Source organism: Aegilops tauschii, chromosome 4 (genome assembly GCF_002575655.3).
Source record: "Aegilops tauschii subsp. strangulata cultivar AL8/78 chromosome 4, Aet v6.0, whole genome shotgun sequence".
In the NCBI taxonomy this organism is placed as follows: domain Eukaryota; kingdom Viridiplantae; phylum Streptophyta; class Magnoliopsida; order Poales; family Poaceae; genus Aegilops; species Aegilops tauschii.
The window spans coordinates 19,043,871-19,056,387 of NC_053038.3; the positions used below are offsets into that span (position 1 = coordinate 19,043,871).

Sequence of the window (12,517 nt, forward strand, 5' to 3'; positions counted from 1 at the left end):
GGAAGCACCGGAAGCAGTCACCGCCCGACGGCGGCAAGGAGCGGCGGAGATCGCCGGAGCTGGATTGGATACCCACTCAGAGACCTGCGGTGACCACAGGGGGACAACCTCAGCGAGAGCGCGAATTGGGCTGGATTTGATCGGTGTAGTCTAGAAAAAAGAATCTTCAGAACTCAATCGTCTTTGCTGCTTGCAAATTGTAATGGCAAATTGTGTTGCAAGATTTTGTGTCATTTTAGTTAGTTACTCTGTTATACTACCTGAAATCATATTTTAACTTGCGATGGAAGATGGGAGAAATAAGGTACCTCCGTCCAAAAAAGCTTGCCTTACATTTATCTAGATAAATATGTACCTAACACTAAAACGTGTTTATCATCAAGCTCAAGGATGCAGCAAAATATCGTATCAACAGGACTAGCAAGAGAAATTTGCTATTTTGATCAGACGAATTTCACACTTATCGATGTTTGATCATTCACAAATGTAACAGGCAGTGAAGAGAGAGACCACATCATGGAACAAGAGTTTGATCATTCACACTGTACAGTGATGGGAATTTGTATACTTTATCCACCTACCAAAATGAACATATGCTATCTCAAAACTGTCATCTTCTATAGGGAAGTGTACATTCAAGGAAGATCTTAAGATCAATCATGGTTGATATGCCGAATAATGCATGAAAAACAAGGCAATGTTACGCCAAATGCCGTATATTCCTCTCATGGAACTAGATGCCAATTTCGCATTTACACTAGTCAAAAAGCTGTCGATGTGCCGAGCTACTTTTACCCAGCCAGTATCCTCCTTGGTTGTTGATAATGCAACCACAGCTTCATTCCAAATAGGTGAAGTTCATTCAAAAGCTCCTCCAGCCATATTATAAATCTGTATAGAAAGAACCTCTTCTCCATCCTTTTAGCTTCAAACACAGCTTCAGAAGATGCTCGTGCAATGATCTCAAATGATTCCGGGGTAGACCCTCCAACCTTCAAATCAGGTCACTGTTAATGGGTGCGGAAGACCAAATAATAAACTAACAATCTCATGTACCCCCTCCATCATGTACTTTAGAATGGAGTAGTCTCCAAGATGTGACCTCGATGCTCAATTTTTTTTATATCAATAGATTAGTAAAAAGAAAAGAGAAATAAAGAATTATGAAATGTGTTTCGCATGAAAATCTGATGATATTAGTTTGATTGGCTAACCTTGATAATCTTTCCAAATATTCAGACAAAGCTACAGAAAAGCTTGAAGGCACCTTTTCAAAATATCTATTTCGGAATGGAAGTAGTAGTAGAATAGCCCAGGCAAAGATGGATTCATCTAAGTGAGGTTATAAAAGAAAGAACACCTTAAGTAAAGACATCGTGGAGATCTTATTACTCCTAAAGTTGTTAGTTCAAGCCTGTGTAAAAACTATGACAAGATTCCATAGTTCAATTGCACGCTTCCTATGATATATCGGTTATTTTACAGTACAACTTTTAACTCTGGATCATAATGCCAATGATGAAATTCAGGGGGGGGGGGGGGGGGGGATGAAAGGGGATAACAGGTGCAACTGGATAAAACAACCCACATTTCATGCAAGTATTTCCATTTAACTTACCAGGGCATGATTGACTGCACGTAAACAGTCATTCGTCTTAAGCATCAGCAAGATGACATTTGGTAGTCTCCTGAGGAGCTCCGAGATTTGTGGGAAATACAAGTTAGCATACATCTGTGACCGAGAATTAAAAACCAGGTAAGAGTGGACCATCATCAAGGACCTCGATATTCAAGGCCATCCGAAAATAGGCTAAATATGTAGAACTTGACTGTCAAAAAGGCACAATGGCCAGTCAAATATGAACTTATGGAAAGAACGACAACAGTAGACATCTTCAATAAAAAGAGGAGGAATATGAATCTATTTTTAAAAACATGTTACATGCGGGAAATAGGTTTAAAAGCATTCCTAGTTTACCAATTACATTTTACCGTTTTCCTACGGTAGGAAAAATCAAAGTTTAGAGTCCTAGTATTTGTTGAAACAATTGAGGCAAATCACATCACCAGCAGTAAGTAAAATTTTCTTCTAGAGGGTTATGACATGGTAAATTTTACGGTGTGATGACATGCTAATATTAATAAGTTCTCATGGATTACTGAATGTTGTTAATTTGCATTGGTTTATGCAGCACCTAGGGTGTCCAATAAGAACAAAATAACACATAAAACAATCACCTGCATTTCAGAATGATCGGTATTATTCCCATCCAGCACAAGATGACCAAAAGATGGGTCAATGACACGTTCCCATGGCCTCATTGTGAGAACCCCAGCAAAAAGTGCATGAAGATCCTCCCCAGCACCTAGTTTGATACTGTACTCCTTAATTCCATTCTGATCGGCGCGAACAAGCGCCTACATTGAACAAATGTGTAGTATTAAAGTACTGAGTACCGAAACGTAATCAGAAAAGTTGTAATAGGATTCTCACCTTCCAAAGAGAAGCATAGTTTATCCTTGTAGCGTGATCAAGTTCTTTGTAAAGACCATGGTCAAGAAGAACCAGTTGTGGCCGCTTCAATCCTAACACTCCAGCAAAATATTCAGTCAGTTCACTCTGTTATACGAATGTGCCACCACATAGAAAACACAGTAAACTGAACATTCCAACAAATATAGGCCGCCATGTAATCATGTTTTCACAAATTCACACATCTCACTTCCCCCGTATCACATAACAAGAAGCATCTCATTGTACTGATGATCATGATGAAGCTACCTACTGCCTACCACTCTCTTCATCAAACGTAATGACAAATATCGATATTATGCACTATTCAATTTATTCATTTAGTGTAGCATAGTTACTAATGGACAGGAGATAACCTCTGATGCAGTTAAGAAAAGCTAGCAATATATTGGATAACTTGTTGGATTATTTTGTGATACTAGTAAGTAGGACACTCACCAAACCATTTTTTACTGTCTTGTGGCAAGGGTCGGATCATCATATTGGCAGCGTGGGGATCACAATGAACGAAACCATGCTTGAAAATCATTTCAGCAAATGCTTTATTCACCTACAAAACTGTGAAGTGAGTATCCATACACAACTCATTGGCACATTCGTTTTCAAATAACTGTACTGTGACAACTTACTAGGTTTGAAACATCAACAGGGCGAATTCCGAGGTCTTTAATGCCTTTGACATCAGTTACCTCCTTGGCATCAATGTACTCCATAGTAAGAATTCTTGACGTGCTGAGGTTCCAATAAACCTTGGGGGTGTATATGCTATTCGCAATGTGAGGAGACAACTTTCTAAAGTTAACCAGACATCTTTCACTGTTCTGAGCTTCACATAAAAAATCCAATTCCTGAAAACATGAAAGAGGTTAATGCAGCCTCCGGATTATGTAACCTGTTCCTTTGCATTTCACTACAAAGGACGGTGTTCAAGTGAGATAAATATATCATCTAGTAAAGCACAATATTCAATAGCAAGATAGGGATCCTACAAGAAGGCGATCATGGACACAAAATAGACAAATAATTACAACATGACAAAGCATAGCAAAAGGATAGCGCAGTTTCCAGGGAAACAAAAAGCAATTATATTGGATATATTGAAGTCCAAGAACCAATTGGCAAGGAGGTAAATAATTTAAACGATATCAAAGTGGTACCTTAGGCGCACTTTCTCGAATTTCATCAACTAACCACCTGCATGGACCAATTTTCAGGGTATTAATGTGAAATGGCACAGCATGGAAAGAAGCATTATCATCACAGAATTTACAGTTGCATTAACATAATATAAACACTGCATGCAAATCTTACTTCCTGATGAATAGCTAGAGTATAAAAACATGGCAATAGATAACAGGTTGGATTAAGGGTAAACAACTAAACATACAACAGTTTTCCTGTGATTTAGAGTTACACAATCATTGTAGAAAGGTGACTGTCAACGAATGGAATCTTTTAGGAACTGTGTTTGCAGTGTCAACCAGAAAAATGAAGGAATTAAAAACAATTCTTTAATGGAAAGCATCAAATATGTCCTCCTACCTAACCATAGCAAGCGAGCTGAAATATAAAATTAGCTACTTCTAATTCCACAAATTGAGCTGTTATGCCAGGTATACGCTGGAAAATGATTCCCATGTGTAATTAACAAGATGGAAATGTCAATATCGTGCTTGACCTAGCTATTGATTTGAGAGAACATGTCCCTATCTTAACTAATTCTAAACATCAGCATAAGCCTACAAGCTTTCGAGGTGGTATGTTAAAAAAAGAGAGAAAACGAGGTAATAAACAAAGAACTGGTTGTACCTGTAGTCAAATGTAGGGAAAATATAATTAAGAGCATTCACCACTAAATCCACGGTGGCGATATCTATTACAGAAGTATCCAGCAAGTGGTCGTGTTGAACCTGTAAGCCAAGGCAAGGGTCAGAAAAGTGAAAGACAGACGGCAAGCTGGTTAAATTTGAACTCTGCTGCCATAATTTAAGAGTTCAAACTTAACGTAAGTCAACTTGAAACCAACTGCAGTATTTTCTTATATAACAACCTTAACAGCAACTTTTTTCCCATCATGTGTTGTGGCGGCATGGACTTGCGCAAGAGAAGCACTTGCAATTGGGACAGGGTCGAATTCTGCAAAAACCTACACCACCAGGAACAGGGGAAAGACAAAATTTGTGTCAGAGCTTCTTCTAAACTAAAAACAAGCTGAGCATAAATCCGTCTTCTGATTCAAGGTGAATACACCGTTGGCCAACAACTGAACTAAGCACGTTCATTCCGATTGTGTGGTTGTGCTAGACTGCTAGTCAATACAACAGCTAAGTTCCTCCAGCAGGATGTAGGAAAATGCAGTGATTGAATGAAGGAACTAACAGTTTCTGGCAATTCTCCAATCTCTTTCTTGAAGACCCCGCGGACCTCCTCGTATGAGGAGACTGGGCATCTCTTCAGCATCGACTCCCTCATCGTCTGCACATACTCCTGCGGCAGGACATACTCCTGAAAAAAAGCAAGCAGCTGATCCTCAGCGACAAAATCACGCAATCTCACAAAGCAAACAGATAAACGAACAAAGAGTTAGGAATTCAGGCGCGTCGACAAAGAGTTGGGAATTCCCCCGTTCCGCACCAGCTGCGCGATGTGCTGGCCGAGCTTGATGTAGATGCCGCCGTTGCGGAAGCAGAGCTCCTGGAGGCGGTTGGCGGAGCGGAGGTGGGCGTCGTGCTTGGCGCTCAGCCAGGCGGGGGAGTCCGGCTGCAGGCCCCAGAGGGAGTACTGGTAGTCGAAGGCGATGGTGGCGGCGGCGACGGAGTCGCGGAGGAGGCGCGGGGGCAGGTGCCGGCAGATCTTGAGGGTCCGGGCGGGGTCCTCGGAGGTGGCGATGGCGTGGGCGCCGGCGCCGGCGCCCAGCGCCAGCGCCGCCGTCGCGGCCCGCCGCCACATGGCCGCGGGGTTGCTTGGCGTGCGGTGCGGCGCCGCTCTCCTCCTCCTCTCCGCGCTGGTCTTCTTTTTTTTTTTCCTTTCTTCTGCCGCAAGATGATGCGGGCGGTGGTCCGATGGAATTCGTATGCGTTCGCGCGATCCGCCCGTTTATATCGACGTCACCCTCGATTCCGTCGGTGTGCGTCGCTGCCTCGCTCGTCCGTCTTTTCTCTTAAAATATTCTCGAACCAAATTTGAAAATTTTACATCCCGGCCTCCGGGGACAGGAGATTATGAGTTTCAGAAAAAGGAGAGGGGGGAATAGGAGATTTTCCTCTTCGAAAATCTTATCTGGCGGACGTTCGCTGGGAGAAGAGTGACACACGAACACCTTTTGATGGCAGTTTTACTTCTGAGACGAGATCAAATGGTGCCAGTTCATTCTCACACAGAAATTGCCATGCCGCTCTGAACAAATGTATGATGGCGTTGTGCATTTGTTCGTATTCGGCACAATCTATTATCTTAGAGTATTCACTCTGTTCTTGAAAAGTAGGCATATGGATTTTTATTTGAGCATGAGCAAGACAATTGTCAAGGTGATCTCAGTCTTTCCTCCTCATTCCGTTTGTGCCACTGTCGGTCTACTCCATCTTCGATGGTCTTTGTGCTCTTGAGGTGCAGGTGATCTCGCCCCTCCCCGTCCCCCGTGCCGGCGGGAGAGACCGCGTTTTTGTTCTTATTAGGTTCAACTTCTTGGTTGGGGCCGCGTGACGGGATTGGAAAGGTGCGTCAGTTTACTACAGGCTACACTGAAGAAAGGTGCGTCATTCACATGGCAAAGTGTTATGAAGGGATTGGAAACGTTCAAATTGGGATACATCTGGCGAATTGGCATAGGAGAAAACGTGAATATTTGGGATGATCCATGGATACCAGGAAGCCCAGATAGAAAGGTGATCTCTGCCCGGGGTCAAACTGTCCTAACAACAGTCAGCGATCTGATCGACCCTATTACAGGGTCATGGGATGAAGAATTAGTACAGTCTATTTTCAACCCTGTAGATGTCAGGAGGATACTAGAGATACCAGTTCATCACAGTGCCTTTGAGGACTTCATCGCATGGCATCCTGATCATAAGGGGCTGTTTACAGTACGCTCTGCATATAAAATTCAATGGCAGCGGTCTTTCCAAGGATACACAAATAGGATTGGACGACCAGCGAGCTCTCAAACTCCGGAGATATGGAGAAAACTATGGAAGCTGATGATTCCACGCAAAGTTTCAATATTCTGTTGGCGAGCCTTGCATGGTATAATTCCTTTAAAATCAATCCTGGTGAACCGTCATGTAGGGTCTGACGGCGGATGCCCAATATGCCAGGAGGCGGCTGAGGATATAAAGCATCTCCTCTTTGGATGCGCTCATGCCAGGAGTTGTGGAGTAGCCTGGGGATCCTTGAAATTGTCGAAGAGGCCATGGGGGTGGATCGATCTGGTTCAGCCGTGCTTGAATACTTACTACTGATGAATGATCGTCCGGTTCCATTAAAGCCAAGCCTAGATGTCAAACAAATTCTGTCTGTAGGGGGCTGGTACCTATGGTGGATCCGTCGTGAATTCACTCACAATGGATCCCCACCGCAGTCCTCGAGATGGCCCATGGCAGTTCTGGCTATTGCAAACAACTTCCATCAAGCAAATCAAAGGAGTCGAGATACCCATGAAAAAAGGTGGTTGAAACCCAATCCGAGATTTGTGAAGTTGAATGTGGATGCCTCATTCCATGTAGATAAAGGTACTGGAGCAACGGCAGCAGTCATTCGAGATGAGAAAGGTAACTTCTTAGCAGCCCAATGCAAATACTTAACACATGTATCAGATGTGGTCACCTCTGAAGCTCTGGCAATGAGAAACGGTTTCGCTTTTGCAAACTCTCTTGGTTTCCCTAGAGTAGAAGCAGAATCAGATTCGTCAACAGTTATTGAATACTGCTCAGGCCAAACCAGATGGTGGGATGCTGCTGCTGCCATTTTCGCCGAGTGTGTGGACGTGTCGTCGCTTATTGGGAAGGTTACTTTTAAGCATTGTGGTCGTTCGTCGAACCAAGCAGCTCATGTGCTAGCTAGTCATAGTTTTTGTAGTAAGAAGTTTTAATAAAGCTAGCCATGATGGCCTTCCCTCAAAAAAAACTTCTTGGTTGGGGCTGTGTGACGGCAGCGATGTTCATTCTATCCCGCTCCGATGGTGCGTATAGCGTCGTCGACGAGTGTGTGGGGGTGTGTCTCTGTCAGATCTCGCGGAATCGGTCGGTGCTTGTCTTCTTTTGATCTATGATTTCCTTTATCGGTGATGATTACTGCTCTGGTGCGCAGCCTCAGCACGACGACTTCCTGACTGTCTACTTCAACAAGGTTTGCCCGACTCCGGTGAGGGAGGCGCGATGACGATGACGCGGCTTTGACTCACTCCAGTACTTGCAGTCATCGCTATGTGGTCCACACACCTGGTTGCACTTTTTATTATCTATGGTGTTCTTTGTACTTTCATGATTAGACATGAATAGATCGAAAGTTTCTAAAAAAAGATCATACAAAAACTATCAGCAACTACAATATCAAATTAATAACATTAAACACAAAATAAAATATATTTTCGTATTGTATTATACCTATCTAGTCTTGTGGTTGTTAGTAGCTTTTTCTACAAATTTGGTCAAACTTTGGACTGTTTGACTTTGAATATAACTTATAGATTTTTTTTCTCCATGCACGCAGTAAATCGGAAATCTAATTCGGCTCTTTGGGGGTGTATGCTCTTGCGCATCAAAAATGTTTTTTGTAAGTGGAAAAAGTTTAGATGGGTTCATTGTGACACACTACTTGTAAAATTTTAGAGGGAAATCTTAAGCATTTTGACACGTGCAAAACAAGTCGAATATCAAATGTTACACTTAATTTATTTATTTTTCATCGATGAAGCCCTGCTACCTCTTTCACATGAAAATTATTAAGCACACTTGTTACACTAACAAGACACATGCACAGACAAAAACCATAATTTTTTTAATATTATTGTACTAGTATTTATTTTAAAATTGCCTTCTTTTGCAAGGTGAAAGGGAGTTTTATTTCATAGGAACAGGGTTACAATCAGTTGGCAAAAACTCGGCAGTAGAAGATAAGCAATTCTGCCAACAAGCCACGCTACATTCTAATCTAAAAACATATGCATCCCGAGCTAAAACGGGCGTCCGCGGAGTAAATGACAAACTTTAACGTTGCAGAGAGTGAGCGATGCAAGATGTTGTTGTTCAAGCGATAGTGAATAACAACACTCCTTGCCTACGGGTCAGATATTGAATTCGCAGCTCCGAGCGCTGCACCTAGGTACGTAAGCAAGTCTGTCACCAACGTCAAAAGAAAAAACAAGTCTGCCACCAATTTCAATCTTTTTTTTCACAGGAATGCATGTATCCCCACTAAATTTTGTTGGCTAATCATGTCTTATATGCATAATAATATAGTAGTATTAGATATTAAACCTATTTCTTGGATAACATCGGTAGCTCAGCCGCACATATACAGCGCGGAACAAGGGTGCTGCACCTAAATTACGCACGCAAGTTTGTCACTTCTTTTCTTGTTTCGCGGAGATAAGTGAAGTTATCCAGCTGGCAAGACGTAGTATTTTTTTTTTTTGCCAGAAAACATTCAATCTATTCATCTTCAATCATGGCAATACAACGAACAGTAAAAATAATACAAATTACATCCAGATCCGTAGATCATCTAGCGACGACTACAAGCACTGAAGCGAGCCGAAGGTACGCCGCCGTCATCGCCCCTCCCTCGCCGGAGCCGGGCAAAACTTGTTGTAGTAGACAGCCGGGAAGTCGTCGTGCTAAGGCCTCATAGGACCACTGCAGCAGAGCAGCATCCGCCGCCGATGAAGAGTAGCGTAGATTGGAAGGATCCAACCTGAAGAAACACAAATATAGGCGAACTACGACCAAATCCGAGCAAATCCACCAAGGATAGATCCGCCGGAGACACACCTCCACACGCCCACCGACGATGCTAGACACACCACCGGAACGGAGGCTAGGCGGGGAAGACCTTATTCCATCTTCAGGGAGCCGTCGTCGTCTCATCTTTCTGAGCAGGACACAAACCCTAAAACTTAAAGAAACATCTAAAAACAGAGCCCTCCCACCGGCAAGGGCCGGGAACCACGCCGCTATGGCTCTAAGGCCACCGGAGACGAGACGTAGTACACTATAGACGCGAAAATACATCAGCGCCAGAACTTTGTTCCTGAAGCGTCTTAACATGTTCTAGGCATCGAACACACACGGCGCGACGCATCACTGCACACTGCACTAGGGTAATGCACACACTCGGTGTTAATATCGAACTTGAATCCACAAAACAAAATTTCGCCCTATTTTATAGATGAATCAAATACGAACCAAAATACATGATCGATACAAGATAGTGAGAAAATCATCTTACAAAACAGATCCTGGAATAACCAGACAACGTAAATCGCACCGGAAAATGCCAAAGGTGGAAAACAAAACGACTACGCTGCACAGAAAGGCCCGGAGACACCACCACCACACGCCGGAGGACTCCTAGACTCTGCTGCAACGCCCGTTGGGATGACGCAAAGCAATGTCTCTGTCGAGTATGAGATGGACAAGGGTTTGCACTCGGAACCCTGGTAGGGGAGGGGAACCACAACGGCGTCCTCAAGAGAAGAGCGGCACACACGGCGTCACCGTCATCAGACACAAAGCACAGACCTTTCACTCGACAACTCATATGTGCCACCACGAGGCACCAAACACCCACGGTGAGAACAGTTCTTGAGATTCGGATCTGGCTGTCGCCACTACCACCAGAAGAGAAAGAGCCCAAGTCACTCGCCGCTACACCCCTCGCCACTCACACGACCAAGGAGCATAGCTACCGCTGCCGCCATGATGCTGCCGGAGAGCCAACCATGCAAATTGCCACCCGGGGCCAGCGCCCAGGGGTCCATCGCCCCGAATCAAACCCACCCCAAGTCTACATCAACTACATACCGAAGGAACGGGAGGGAAGGCCACTCCTTCCCCACCCTTGGGCAGCCCCCAGCCCCGTGCCCAGACCCTGAGCGCATGCAAATAAGGTTACTCCACCCACCCTACCCCGATGGGCAAAGGGCGAGCCCCCGACTATCAAGGGAGGGGATGAGTCATAGGGCCGCCTGGCGGCATATCTATACCCCTTGATGCCGATCCAAACGTGGGAGGTGGCCAAGCGTACGAACTCGGCCCACACAAACCCGGCTAGGGTTGGGGGATACACGCCTTAGACCGACGCCACCATGGAGCGATAGGGGAGAGGAGCGCACTGCCGACCAGATCGGTCCCCTGTACCTACAAGCCGTTGGGACGCCATCCACCACCATGAACCAGGTTCACGACGCCCACCGCGGCCTGACCATGCTAGCGCCATCAACCGCACCGTCGAAAAACACCACCACTAGCACCGCTCCATCGCCACCCAGGGGATCCCAAGTAGCATTGTCACCCTAGGTTGATGTCACAATGCCAGATCCACGCCGAATCCCACGAGAGACGCTACCAAGGCTCACTCCCCGTGCAGCGACCATGACTGGCCGCTTCCAGCACCCCGCACTACTCACGGTGGCTAGGTCGCCAGATCTGAGGCCGAAAGACCCCGCCCCGAGCCACGGCCTCCACAATAAGAAGGCCCCACTATCATCGTTGCAGCCTTGCTGCTTGTGTGCTGCGATGGGATTTTTCCCCGAAGAGGAAGGGTGAAGCAATATAGTAGTGGATAGTATTTTCCTCAGTAGAGAACCAGTGTTATCAAACCAATAGGAGAACCACGCAAACACCCGTCAACAGTATCTACACACACAAGAGCAAATACTTGCACCCAACATGGGCAAGAGGGTTGTCAATCCCCTTGTACTTGTTAAAGGATCAAATCTGGTAATAGGTGATATATAAATTGCAAAGTAAAATAAAAGATAAAAAATTGCAGAAAGGTATTTTTGGTTTTTGTAATATGATTAAATAGACCCAGGGACTATAGTTTTCACTAGAGTCATATCTCTAATAAAGATGGCATACGATGGGTAGACAAATTACTGTTGGGCAATTGGTAGAAAACGCATAGTTATGCTGTTATTCATGGCATGATCATGTACATAGGCATTACGTCCGTAACAAGTAGACCGGCTCCTGCCTACTGATGAGTCCAATTTATGTGATGATTTTGACAAGTATTTTATGCCTACATGGTGGGCTTTGTGGAATGCAATACGACGTTGGAGCTCGCCTGCAAGAGGACACCGCCGCATGGAAAAAACTTCGAACCCAAGGTGTTGTGTAAAAATAACAAGGTATTGATAAAGGCTGAGAACTTAAAGGGGCTCCTCAGATGCCCAGCGTGTGAAATCCTCGGATTCCCGATGTCTTGTGAACTCTTCGGATACACCTCGGCGATCCTCAAGATCGGAGATGGGAAGATTTATTAAACCGGCTTTCAAAATTGACGACCGAAGACGAAGAACAGTTCGGAAGAACCGAGGAGCGTCATCGCTTGAAGACCGGTTCAGGGGGCTACTGTTGGTGTCCTGGACTAAGGAATACTCACCACATCGTCTCCCGACCAGGTGGGTTGGGCCGAGGACCCCCATGGCGGTTCATTAATGGGCTTCTTCGGGCAGCCCATGACGTATACAAGGAAATTTGTACAAGACTTGATGCACAAGACGATGACCCTTCTAAATCCTAGGCCTCCAGTGCATTATATAAACCGAGGCTAGGCTAGTCAATAGGTCATGTGATAGTACAATCTCGTGGTAGATACATGTACTCTGTACTACACCCCGTATCAATACAATTAAAAACAGGATGTAGGGTATTATCTCTTCGAGAGAGGTTAAACTTGGGTAAAATCTCTATGTCACTTTTTCGCCTTGTTACCATCGTGCCAAGACGCCTAGCTTAGTGTTGGGAATCGTAGCATAATTTT

The 12,517-nt window shown here is 44.7% G+C and overlaps 1 protein-coding gene across 1 annotated transcript; it reads right to left on the reverse strand.

The window, feature by feature from the left end:
- Nucleotides 1-452: 452 nt before the first annotated feature.
- LOC109742623 (putative ABC1 protein At2g40090) lies at nucleotides 453-5,598 on the reverse strand. The gene is made up of 11 exons (XM_020301727.3): nucleotides 5,168-5,598; nucleotides 4,913-5,038; nucleotides 4,584-4,679; nucleotides 4,343-4,443; nucleotides 3,691-3,727; nucleotides 3,163-3,381; nucleotides 2,972-3,083; nucleotides 2,495-2,586; nucleotides 2,239-2,418; nucleotides 1,619-1,732; nucleotides 453-992 (listed from the first exon to the last, which is right to left on the reverse strand). Exons 1-11 carry the CDS (start codon nucleotides 5,480-5,482, stop codon nucleotides 792-794), a joined length of 1,593 nt encoding a protein of 530 aa, XP_020157316.1. The 5' UTR covers nucleotides 5,483-5,598; the 3' UTR covers nucleotides 453-791.
- Between the last annotated feature and the right edge of the window lie 6,919 nt (nucleotides 5,599-12,517).